This window comes from Parambassis ranga, chromosome 5, assembly GCF_900634625.1.
Source record: "Parambassis ranga chromosome 5, fParRan2.1, whole genome shotgun sequence".
NCBI classification, from domain to species: domain Eukaryota; kingdom Metazoa; phylum Chordata; class Actinopteri; family Ambassidae; genus Parambassis; species Parambassis ranga.
The window spans coordinates 10,725,570-10,739,225 of record NC_041026.1 but is presented as its reverse complement, the minus strand read 5'-3'; the positions used below and the strand labels follow the sequence as shown (position 1 = coordinate 10,739,225).

At 41.4% G+C, this 13,656-nt stretch overlaps 1 protein-coding gene across 3 annotated transcripts in view; it reads right to left on the bottom strand.

Moving 5' to 3' along the window:
* Nucleotides 1–13,656, bottom strand: part of ephb2b (eph receptor B2b) — a 115,846-nt gene that overhangs the window by 52,835 nt on the left and 49,355 nt on the right. For all 3 annotated transcript variants that reach the window (XM_028405031.1, XM_028405030.1, XM_028405027.1), the window contains exon 3: nucleotides 9,535–10,219. In XM_028405031.1, the coding sequence (XP_028260832.1) occupies nucleotides 9,535–10,219 (685 nt within the window). The remainder of the gene's footprint in view (nucleotides 1–9,534; nucleotides 10,220–13,656) is intronic.

Genomic DNA, 13,656 nt, shown 5'->3' with positions numbered 1-13,656 from the left:
ATACCAGCTAGAGGGATGGATAGAAGAATAGGACTGTCAAAATATGTAGTGCTGCCTTAGTGACATCATCACTAAGCTGCCAAAGCTAGAACAGGATCAAAACGTAATTTAATCCTCACTGTGTGTATTCTTTGTGACTGAGGCACTCTGTGGTTGCCATCTTGGCCTTGTAGCAGAAGGAACATAAAGTTGGGGCAGCAGTGGCGCAGTATAGCAGGGTTGTCCAATAACCAGAAGGTTTGTGGTTCGATCCCAACTCCTCCCTAAGTCATGTTGTGTGTCCTTGGGCAAGACACTTCACCCTAGCCTGTGGCACGCCTTGCTAGTCATTGTATGACACTGCTTGGCAGCAGCCTTAAACAATTTCCCTCTGGGATTACTAAAGTATCTAACTATTAGCCAGACTATATTCAAACATGTTAACAGCTGAATGAATGTTATACTTGCCATCAGAATGTTTATTATGTTCATTTACCAGTTAGTATTGATTTGTTACCACAAAAAGGCACATGTAGGGTCAGCTTGGTAAATTAGCAGGCCAAATTTCACTATAGCTTTTTCCAGCGAGAACATAACCTTTGATATGTGTTTGATTTGAAACAAAATACCTGTCACATTTTGCACAATATACCAGTAAGTAAATAGTGCACACAATATATTACATGGAAGTGTCTAACACACACAGCATCAGTCAACATGTGGGTCAAAATCAGCGTGCAGGTGTTTCTTGAACACCTCTCAGCTCTCGTCACTTTAAACAGTGAATGACATAAACAATCCATCTGCTGAACCAAATATCATTCACCAGGACTGTCCCAGAAGTCTGGAACACACACAGGTAGTAACCTGGCAGCAACAACAAAGCACACTCCTGTAGCGGTGGCTCTCGACAGGGGAGAGCTTAACTTTACATCGACGGGGCTTTAGAGGCATGTGTTCAATTTCAAACTCAAACACTGCTCAGAAAGCTCCCGGGGAAGCTGATGACAGAAAACTTTAGCTACACCCGTCCAACTTCTGAGTTGACATTAGCCCGTGGATTTCTAAACATTACGGAATTAAATCCCAAAATAAAATAAATATCAGCAGAAAGTGCTTGATTTAGTTGTTGACTTTGCTCAAACACTGCAGAGGCCACATGAGGCTACATGAGGCTCGTGTGGACACGGTCAACTCAGTGAGGAGTTGCCCTTCAATCCAAGGATACTTTCTGTTTGTTGGTTCTTCTTATTTGCTCTCAGGCTGTGGAATCATCTCTTAATTTCACTCTATGTTTTTGTTTTCCTTTTGAGGACACCAGGGTGTACTATTTGAATCTAAATCACTTCGGTTGCCGAGTAATTAAGTGCACAGGAATTTATCTTAATGACACTGCAAGGGAGACATATTGACAGCGCAGAGATTTACAGTGCATGCTGACTCATGGCACAAGACCTCACAGTGTTTGGCAGATAATCTAGTGAATGTACAGCTACGGTGAGAATTCAGTTATACCAAGACACTACACATTTTTCATGTCATTGTTCCTGTTTCTCAGAAAGTCTTTTAAAAAGTACAAAAATGCTTATTTTCACCTCAAAAACCACACAGTTTTTAGGTTATACTATATGTTTTGAAAGAACTTGTATCAAGAAATCTTCTCTGTGAAGACGTCTTAGTAATGCCTCATTTGAAGTCAAAACATCAGAATATTGTAGTTTAATATGCCCAGTGATGTCTTTTTTTAGGCTGTTCAGAGGAGATGATCCTCCTGGTTATTAGTGCAGTATGTTGTCAGGCGGTGAGGCGTGTAACACTGATAAGAGGAGAAGAAGAGACTCCAGCTATTACTGTGTCCCTGTTAATATCCCCACCCCCACTCCACCTAAACTGCCTTCGCCTTTCCATTCTAATCTATTTCTCCCCTGCTATCTCTTGGCCTCACCAAAGCAGCCATTTAATCTTTAATCACCTGAAGTTTAACAGAGGAGAGATCTTTGTTGGTGGCTAATGTTACTTCTTTTAGAAACCATTATAAATTGTGTAGTGTCATCTGCAGATATAGAGTTAGTTAGTTAGCTGGTGAGTATCTGTTTCATCCATTTCTATGGTGCACTGAAGGTTCTATATGTAAAAATGTATTGAAGAGATGTGTCTTAATTTGTGATGAGCAGATTATAACACAGCTATCTTGGATGTTGAAAGGTAGGGTAGGAGATTCTGATGCACTTTTTGTTACATTAGTGTAACTTCTCTTTACAATCCGATAGCAACCAATTAGTTGCAACCAGTTTCGCATTAAAATTAAGAATATGAATCATCTGTGGAAGCTATAAAACACTAAAAACATCAGCCAATCCTCCGGGTGGACCCTGCACGGAGTATTGGCTGGTTGTCACTCTCTTCCTGCTCTGCGCAAGCCAGAGAGGTACGTGCATGATGATGGCCGAAGTCACAGACCACAGCTCGTCTTCAGGTAATGGGAGTCCATGTGATTGGGAGGCGTGGCTTCGGGGTGAGCTCTGAGAGAAAGGGGCGTGTGTTTACTTTCAAAATCTGACTGACTCACTGAGTTTTCAAAATCTCCTACCCTACCTTTAAAACAATCTGCAAAGTGATTTGCTGCTTGCTGGTTGTCAGATGGGTTTTCCACAAATCTGTTAGCTTGCCTGGGGGACTTCCTAATGCACCAAATACTGTTGAGCAGATAACAGTAAATTGCATGCCTTCATTTGATTAGCTAACTTCACATTGTAAATAGTTTGCATATAAAGGACTTACTCAAAGTGTTTCACATTCAGCTATTCCAACTGCCAACCCTCTGAACAGCATGTTTTTCCCTCTTCAATTCTGTATTACAAATACTCATTAATAGCAATGCACAAGTCAGTTTCAAAGGCAGGGACAGCCTCCCTGTGTTGAAATCTGGATAATGACAATGTCAAACAGCAGCTGAAATGAGATTCCTGTGTAGACAGCATATCTAAGGATTCCAAGAGCTATTCCACGTTATCGATTGCAATGCAGGGCAAGTTAGGGCCTGCTAGCTGTAATTTAGCTACATAGCTGGGATCTGTTGTAGATTTCTTGGTAATGTTCAATTCTAAAAATGTTATTGTCATTGTACAAACATTAAAGTAAGCTCATGTTTCTCAAAATCTCTGCAAAACAGCAGAGTGCAGGACATCAGTAAACAACTGTTAAGCTGATACCTTGGGTGCCTGCTTCCACAGATATGTGTGAGCAACAGGATGCCGACTGTGGGTCACTTAACAACCACAAGTGTCATTTAATAACAGAGGATTTCTGTTAAGTAGAACCCTTAATGGGTACATTCATACTGAGTACACCCTTCAACACTATAGAGTGCAACACTGAATATAGACTCAACCCTTTCCTTAGCATTTAAACAAGGGGTTAACCGCGTGGGAACAAGTGGGCTCATCCTGCGGACACTATGGCCCGCAGAGCATATGTGACACATCTAACTAAAGTCAGGAGAATGGATAAGCTTTCTCGCCCCTCTCACTTTTAGAACAGCTCTAATGTAGGTCAACAGCGCACAACACAAGACACCACAATTTTCTCTGAGTGTTGACCGAGTTCTAATACATCATTGGAAAACAAGGTCAGTGATACTCGAGAGGGAATCTTGTCTTTAACACTGAGCTCGATTGTTTCTCATCTGTTATCTAGACAGATGCTTGATCCATCAGTCTCCCTTAGCCAAGAGAGCGACTTGATTTCTCTAACAGGACACAAGTGGAGGACATCTGAGAGAGAGAGAGCACATGGGGATGTTTTGACAAAGCCCCGGCCTTGTCCCTGATGAGAAAAGAGAGGCCCATATGGAAGGATCCGTATACCGCACAGCTCTCATTTCCAGGACAGCCAGTCCAAGGCAAATTTATCATGAACAAAACCATAAGGTCTCAGAGTTGTCACCCTACTTCGCTTTCATGGAGAAACACCAGATAACTGCCTGTGGTATCTGAGGGAGGTTCAGAGACAGAGACAGGTGTAGGTGTTACAAGAATGAAGCAGACCTGCAGGAAGCCTCTGCAGTCGATGAGATGATCAATAATGTGAAAAGAGGTGGTGGGATTATAAGAGGTCATTCTGACTTGAATTTGAGATTCAAACGATGGTGTGTGATAATGAGGAGTGTGACAGAGGGGCATATGGAGCAGAGCCCGACATGTGCAAAAACATGTGGAAAACGTTTACAGGCTTAACAGGCCATGATCTTTGAGTTGAGGGAGATTCGCAGGGATCAAAGGTCACGTTATCACATCTGCATATGATGAATGTGCTGTGAAAATGAGGATGATGAAGTGGATGGTATACAATGTCCCTGTGTACACACATGGCTGCTTAAAGTTATGTGATTCATGCGCTCACTATATTACACACTGTCTAACTCCAGTTTTTTACTCCCTTTTCTCTCGTTAGAAGCTCTTCCTGCTCTACAGTTGTGTGCCGGCTGCAGAACGGACAAAGAAATAGAAAGACCGCAGACTGAGGGAAAAAAAAGCACCTGGCCATACTGAAATCCCATCTCAGTGGGGAAGAGGGAATAAAGACTCCTGAATGTTCCCTGGGGCCTCCGCGGACAGAATGACATGTCTTAAAGCTTGCCTGCTCTCCTCCTGCTGTTACAACATCCTACAGGGTGTACAGACCAAAGAGGCCGCTTCTATCAAACACACATCACAAGCCCTTTATTGGGCCTAAATGAAAAGATCAGTAAAGAAAAATCAAGGGATGTCGTCTATGATGCAGATAAGTCATGTTGTCATGTGATGCCATTTACCAGGCAAATGCTGCAGTAATGAACATCTGCTCAGACACTAATTTGTATTCCTTATGCCTAACTAAACATCCCCTAACAGCAGCTAAAGCAGCCATCAATCTACGAGAGGATGTGTGGCTTTTAATTCAACATAATATTATGTGAATGCCTATTTGTGTGGGCAGACTGTTGACATTTTGCTCTCTCTTTTCTTATAGTTTCCCACTCTGCCTCTGCCTCCCTCGCTCTCTCTGCTGCTGCAATATTTCCTTCATCGTTGTTTGCACAATGCACAATGCAGCAGAAGCCTTGAGGGGGTGTGTTTGTTTTGTTTTGCTTTGTGTCTTGTTCCAGCACAGAGGACAGCCATCCAGTCATCAGCGTGGCTGTTCCCCCACGTGCACTGTTAGTCAATTAGGGCTGCCATTAAAGACACAGGCATCGAGGGAAATAAAGGCAGCAGTGTGGATTTGTCTGTGCTATGCTGATTTCCATCCCTAAAACCTCTCCAGACTGAGAGGCTGCAATAATTGGGATTTTCATGATGGTGGGGGGGGTTATTTCCTACTTTCACCTCTTCCTCACTGCTTTTCCATGCAATCATGTCTGCCCAGCACCTACCCTTGAACTCGATTTGAGTCTCTTTATCTACAGCCACATTTGACTGAAGCTTTCCCTCCTTAATCTAATTGCTCCGGTGCAAGTGTGGCAACCTTCTGATCATCTACTGATGCACTACCTCCACAGGAGACTGACATTAGAGGCCTTTGTGTTGTTTCAGATTCTTCACACTGTGACCTGAAAAATGCTTATCATCCATGTGACTAACAGAGTAGTCTGCACGTTCATTAGAATCTGCCGTGTTCCCACAGTAAATCTCAGAATAAGTGGCTGTGTTAGAGTGTGGGAGAGGTAAGGATGTTATCTCCAAGCAACATTTTTTAGGTTCAGGCAGTGTCTGATAGGCACATCAGTGTTCTCACTCACAGCAAATCACTGTGTCTTCTGTCTGTTTTTATGGCAACTGTATTGTTTAAATATGTGTATTTTCTCAACCCTGATCTCTTTCTGGGACTTGTTCCACACCCCTGTCGGATTCTTAGTCACTGTGTGTATATGTGACTATCAGATTTATTTTCTGCAGGACATTTTTTTAATTTGACAAAATGTTTATGCACTGGCGCTATTTAAATACAACGCACACATAATGTACCCATGAGTGGGGTCAAGCTAAGTTATTTTATTTTATATTGTGCATTGTTTGAATGTGCTAAATACATTTTTTCAATTGCTTTATTCTTTGAAACATTAATATTAAGTTGTGCATTTGCAATGCCTTGATTTTAGTGAGGTTAGTACACAGTTATAGCCATAAATGCACTGGTACTAATAATTGGCATAATACATTTTTTTTTCGGTGTTTCGTTTTTTGGCCTTGGATTCTTCAGTTTTGGTTTTCGGTTTTGGCCAAGAATTTTCATTTCGGTGCATCCCTAATGTATATCTCTGGAATCCCTCTCTTAGGCATCCAAATCCAAGAAAGTGTAAGTGCAATATGTTGAACATATTTATCCACTGTCATGTTGTGCGATGTCTGTTGACTCTTCTCCCGACAAATCTAGGCCACAAGGCCACACAAACTACACTGCTGGTTTTACGATGCTTTCCTTTTCCCCACTAAATACAGTCACTAACACAAACATGACAGACATAAATCAAGCTGCTGTTATTGCTCTGAAAGATTGTCTCCATCTGAATCTTCGCTGCTCAATAACATGAGCCACGCTCCCACAGTCGAGACCCTTGAACTCACAATAGCACGGGGTTAGATGATCAGATTACACTGAAAAAACACACATGGGCATTGTTAGGGGAGTTTGCAATTCCACCCATGAACATGGCTCTCATTGTGCCCCACTGAAGAGAATGCTTTTCTTTTCTGGATTGAGCAGCAAGGGCAAACAGGACCTCATGTGTCGATGTAGTGCACCATCTCCTCAATGCTCTGAGGGGAAATCAGATCTCTCTTTTCTCTGCTCAAAGGCCATGGTTGCTTCGCTCCCAGCACTTCTTAGGGAAGAAACTTAATCTCACTTGTAAGACAATTGTGGAGAAAAAAAAAAAGACCTCAGCAATTTGATGTAAGCACCCCCCTTCTACTGTCAATATTTTGACAGATTTCATGACAGCATAATTATTTGCCGGGATCCCTGCCAGGGGTTTAATTGTTACATGCGTAATTACACGTTTAGTTGAGGAGATGTTGGAACAAAGCATTGGTTGCATTATTAATATTACAGTACAAATAGTGTCTTTCATCTTAGCTGCTTTATGCTGTCTCTGTGGCTCCATAATCCATGCCAGGAAAGAAGATATCTTACAAACCCTCTGAGGGCAAATCACACAAATCAATTCATTACTCCATAATATCAACAGTCAAAGGCACATCTTTCATAGATCAATTCATTATCCAAGCTCTGGCAGCTGAAAGGCAACGGCTGACCACAGCTTCAAGCACCGATATCAGCTTTCAGTGTTTAAGGAAGACGACTACAAAGCAGATGAACTGGTGGCAGCCGTCCCTCAAATAGAGCTTCTGAACAATGGAGGAAAACACTAAATAATATTCTTTGTTTTGTTTTTTTTTCTCAAATAGAAGTCTGAGTAAAATGTACACTTTCCAATTGTTTGTGCTGAGGCTCATAACTATTGTATAGAGCCATAAAATCCATCAAGATGTGTAGCGATTTGCAGCATTCCACAGCTGCACTCACAGATAATGCATTCTTCTCATAAAGCTTTAATATTCACTCACTGCGTCACATGATGGAGGAAGACAGGGGCAGTGGGAACGGTGAAAATCTGCACACATGTATACGTGCATCTGTCAGAAACCACGGTGGTGCTGACAAAGAACAGATCATGAGAGGCTTTTACTGCAGCCGACCTACAAGCTAGTGTGTGGAAAGTAAGAAAAAAATAGGAGTATGATCAGGAATGGAAGGAAATCCTGTATTTTTCAGCCCGAAAGTCTCGTGCCCAGCTGCGAGGATGAAGTGGATCAACATGCCTTCCCTGAGCGGACAACATTTAATTGTATAATCCCATTTAGCACAAAAAACCACCATGACTGAGGACACCCCAGAGATGTTCCAATCCACCACATGCAGTGAATTACATGTAGGTCAGAAAACAAGCAGATTTGTGTAATTATGCAGGGGAAGTGGATTCAGAGCAGAATGCTTGCACCAGCTATCTTTGTGTGCTTCTCACTGGCCTGCGTGTATTCCTTAAGGAAAATGCTGGTGCTTGTCCTTATTAGTAGTCATTGAACAGGCCTGGCAGTGTTTGCGGGGCAGCACCCACCATGTTTTCCCCTTTCCAGCGCAGACACTGAGGGGATGCACTGTAATTACAGGCACACATAAGAGAGGCAGCGACACACCGATCTAACAACGTAGGTGGGTGGTTTGTTGTGTTGATGTGGATCAGCAGGGCTCCGGTCTGCAGGCTCACACCCTGTCATGCTGTTTCAAGTGATCGAGATCTCTGGGCACGTTGACCAAATACCACCTGCCAGAGCGTGGATTGGCCATGGCACAGGTAAATGTTGGGTGTATTGATATTTTGAAAAGCCAAATCGATTTGCCTGAGAGGGATTCCAATTGATTGGAAAATGCAGGCAATTTTGAAAAATATCTTCTTTGTCCTGCTGGATGCAAAATTGTTGCTCTTATATTCTTTGGATTTCTTTCAGTAAAGCAGAGTTGTGCTGCAGAGAGAGATTTTTTTTCTCTGGAGGGGGAGAAGCTGAAATATTTTATATGCTTTTCTGGAAAAAAAAAGGGGAAAAAATATTTGATAAAGTCTCTGCAAATGTGTGCAGTTTTTGAGAGTATCAGGGACTTGAATATTAGAATATTATTAATATTAATAATTTTCTACTGAATGTGACACACAAGAGTTTAAATCAATCTGCCTCGATCTGCAGAACTGAAGAACCTTGAGTCCAGGATGAATCAGAGCATTCACTGACATATTGAATGTGACAAAGCACCCAACACTATAAGTTACAGCTGGCTGCCCCAGCTTGGACATGATACATAAGTTTGTATCATGGGTCATGTTAGTAGGTGAGGAGAGCTATAGTAGTACTATTATATCTTCTCAGATGGTATTTTTCTAGCAAGTAAGCATGTTTGCCTTATCCAATTAGCTATAAATAACACTTAGCATTTATAATTAGCTGATAAAGCTGATCAAACGTCTCTTCTTGCATATAGAATTTATTTTTAGACTTTATTGTATTTCTTTCTTTTATTTTTGATGGAAATCTATGATCAACCATGTGTTCCTTTTTTAGAAGCTGTGAACACCAAACACCTCATGAGCAACTCTCTATTTTCTTTGTCAGCAGCTATGTGTTTTCAGATCATACCACAGCAGGAGTTATCACATGAACACCCATAATTCATGTTCTCATGTTATAGCAAAGGACAATGGTGTTTTTTATGGAAATGTGATGGTGGCTTCTGCTGAATAAGCTGTGCACAGAATGTATCATATTTTTTTTACATGACTATTCATCACTTGCTTCAACCTGCAGTTGCATAGTAATGAACAGAACAGCTCAAAGCAAAAAGTTCACTGCCAGACCTACGTAAACATTGCAGGAATAAAATCCTCTAATGACTATTACTCTGTTATGAATCATTCATTAGGCTTATGAGATAAGATGAAAACATAATAAGAGAAAAATGTACCTCGACAAACAGTTCCATTCTCCACTGCCTCGTTCCCAGCCTTGCACATGCAGCGCCCGATGGGTACCATCCATTCTCCATCCCCATTGCAGTACAGCTTAATGGGCACATCCACCTCCTCAGCATTAGGGATACAAACACCCCTTGCAGCCACCAGGGAGGTGCTCTCTGCTCCTGATAGTGTCTCCTGGAACAACGCCCCATTAGTGATTATACGAGGGCACTTCCGGTAGAAAACACGAACTGCGATGAGTGACATGCAGCCGCCATAGTCCTGAAATGCCAAGTAGAACCCATTTCTTGACACAGGTCCAAAGCTCCGAACTTCAGTGTTGATCTTCATCACTCTGCCCCCAAGGTCCACCTGGGAGAAGCTTTCATCTGCTGCTATGGTGTCGACCTTGATCCAGGGATTCTCCATCCAAGGCGGTGAATTCCTGGTGGCTGTGTCAGAATCTGACTCGTAGTAATAAAGGTTAAAAGTCTCTTTACAGGAGCCTGGTACATTAGGAATGCTGCTACAGTCCCTCACAGAGAACTTCATCTCTACGTGGATCCGCTGAGCACCACGACGCCGAATGTATTTTGTCCTTACCCAGTTGTTCTGGTTGTTGTCAAAAACATTACAAACTTGGTATGTCCGGATGGTGTTCATGTTTTCATCATAGCCGCTCACCTCCTCCCACTGTTGATAAAGAACACACAAAAACAGCGAGTTAACATTTTTTTCCATTTGCCTACTTTGAAAAGGACGAAGAAAACACAACAAGGTAATTGAGGCACATAGTCTGATTCATTCAATTAGGTGCAATTCAGTTGTAAACGTTTGTGTCATAAAGCCCTGCTGATACCTATTTTCCAGCAATAACAAGCATGCTTTTATGTGTCAGTTGATTACTGACTAATCAGCTTTAAGCAATATTTTGATTTAATTGATTAGATGGTGAGAAGAAATGTAATATCTTTAATAACTCACTTTACTAGGGTGCATTACAGTAAGTCTGTAATGTAGTGGTTCTCAAGGTAATACTCCAATGTTGACAAGGCTGCACACAAGTTACTAAACATTGTCTACTGATACACAGAGCATTAGGGCTGTTTAAATTATTCTTGTATAATTATAGTTCTTCAGTTATTTCAAAATCCTAAATTTAGATCTTGTTCAGGCTGTTAAAGGTTGCCAGTAAATACCATAGAGCTTACTGGTCTGGGTGAGTTACTGAGTAGGCTATAATGATTAAGCTGCTACATCCTGGTATGGTCCAACTTTATTGCAAAAAATAAAAAACATGTTTAGTCACTATAGATAATTACCTTTTATTTAATTTACCATTTTTGCCTTGGCTACAATTGGAGTGATGAGGAGTTAGTGGACTCCAGGTACTACCAAGAGCCTCTACACTAACCTTTAAAAGTCCTGATCGGAAAACCCACAGCTGACATCACAGTTCTTTATATACAGTCCGTGATAAAGGCTAACAACATTTGCAGCTAGACAAGTGACAAATGCAATAAAATCAGATTTTGATCAGGGTGACAAACCATCCACCACCTGTGACATTTTACTGACAATGAACACGAGTCATTTTAAACACATTTTTAAAAAGAACAACTGTCATTGTTTTTTCCTGGTGCAGACTTCCTGCTCTGACAGGTAAAGCCAGCTGTAACTCTTTAATATAAGCTGGAGACGTGACGCTAAGCAGAGGAGAGAGGCTCTGGTTTATGTGACAGTATGTCCTACTTTTTTTATTGTATTGTAATAGGACACATTCATAGCACACTCCATATTGTGTTATTGACACTGCAGTGAAAGCTTCGTTTACTACAACGAAGGAAACACGACAGGAATTTTCCACAAAATCACACTAATCTGACATAATCATATTACACAGGTAATCAATGTAAACAATGTAATGAAAAAAAAAATCAAGGAGTACATTTCACTCTGGGTTTTCTGTTCTACTTCCACACGTTCACACGAATCGGAGCTCTTGCTGTGATTATACAGAGTCCAGATGCGACCTCAGTGGTTTTCCTGCCTCTTGGCTGTGGATCAAACCAGCTTTAAACACCAAGCACTCCAACCACCATGAAGGTCATGACCTTGACCTCAGCATCTCAGCCAAGAACAAGTCCTGTTCTCACCCTTCCTGAGCCACTTTACATTGACCACATTGCTTCTGCCTCCCTCCTTCCCTTTTACTCTTCACTTCACAGCTGATATAATTTCTCAAATTAGAGCCCGCTTAGTGAGGATTTTGACAGATTTTGACGGGTTGGGAGAAGAAAGTCACCCCTCTTGTTACAAACCCACATTCTATCAAACACTTTGACTAATTAGAACAGCTTTAGATGGTAATTCCCATGTCCTAATTAATCAGTATGAGTGTGGTTCTTGGCTTGACCCAAACTAACACAAAAGCTAACCAAAACAGAAAACTTTGATGTGTGGCCAAAAATAATACTGATAATGAGGAGGAGGGAAGGAAAAAAAGTTACCAGCAATAACTAGGCCTTTCTTTTAACTGAGGAAAAATCTACAAACATATATTTAACAAAATGTGAGGTAAAGATTTTTTCAATTTGTCAACATGATACATTAATTTTACAGTCATACAATTAAAGCAGTTGTGATGTGTAAGTGTCTTTTGCCCAGTACTAGCAGACATCATCATCGAAGGTCATAAGCAGCCATTGACCTTCCCACTTGTTGAAGAGCAGTGGGGAGGCTGTGGGCCAATTAAACAACAGCAGACAGCCTGCTTCTGGCGAGCACAGAGCGTCGGACAATCACAGTTTAATAAAATGAATGTGGAGACAGGTGGGGGTTGCTACTAATGAGGGATGCAGACAGGGGAAACTCCAGGAGAAAGTGTTGGCAGTGATGTGGGGGGGAGGGTTGAGTCCGACTAAGAAAGACCCCAAACAAAATGTGTTTTGATGAAGGGCCCCTTTTTGTCCTGTCATGGCCTCTTTGCCCTGCTTTCATCACAGCCAGTGGAGGGAAGCAAATGGGGCATAATAAGAGCCTAACGATCAAGTGCAGAGTGTGAAATTAGAAGAAACGTCTTCATTTTCACAGCTCTTTCCCTCCTGGCCCTTTACTGTGAGTGCTGTTTAAAAGGGTGGTCATGTGTTGTAGGTACAGTAAGTGGAGGTAACATCAGTGGTGGATGTCAAGGTAGATTAGCTGGAGGAGGTAAGCTGCCTTCTGATGACGGAAAACCAAACTTCTGCCTGTTGGCAAAATGTTTATTCCAATTTTGAACAGCCATTGGGCTAAGTGCGCTGAATGGAGCATTACTAAAACATAAAATAAAAACATGTTTAGAAGAAGCATCAAAGACATTTATAACCAAAGGCATAACAAATATTAGCAACAGCACTTATGGACAAACGATTACTCGGAGGAAAACAACAAGCAAATGGTTTTTAATGGTACACATGCTCCCTTGCTCAGAGACAAACACTCTTATGAAGAGGAACCAATGGTGTGAAACAGAATGCACGACTGGCTCCAAACAAAAGCACACTGTTTTATGTTTTAATTGCTCTGGTTGGAGTCCAGAGTCTAACAATCCTGGGTCGATTGGTGCTGGCAAAATAATTTTCAGTGTTTGCCTGAACCATCTGGATGTTACTCAACTCTTATACCAGACTAAAACAAACAGCAGGAACCTCCTGGTCAGTGGATGTAGTCACAGCGCACTATTTTTCACCAAAATCTTCGTTGAAAAACAATTTCCTAAGGTCATATGTTCAAACAACTCATGTACCAAGTAGAAAAGAAGATTAATGACAGCAACATTTTCAAAGCATAATAATCCAGATATGGTGGGAAAAGTAGATCCACAACCATTTGTTTCCATTCAGTTCTATGAGGTTCATAGGAAGGCTGTATTCTGAGTAATTAATGACCTCTGTGGCTTTTTGTAACTGTACAAACACACAAAACCCACGCACTACTAGTTTCAGCTATGGCTGTGCTTAATATTTTATTCAATGACTGCAGACAGTATACGAGAAAAATAGCTCTCTGGGCAGTGCTATTTCTGTAAGTCAGGGTAAAAGAGACACTGGGGATGACTGATAATGGATTATAGCTGATATTGTCCAATT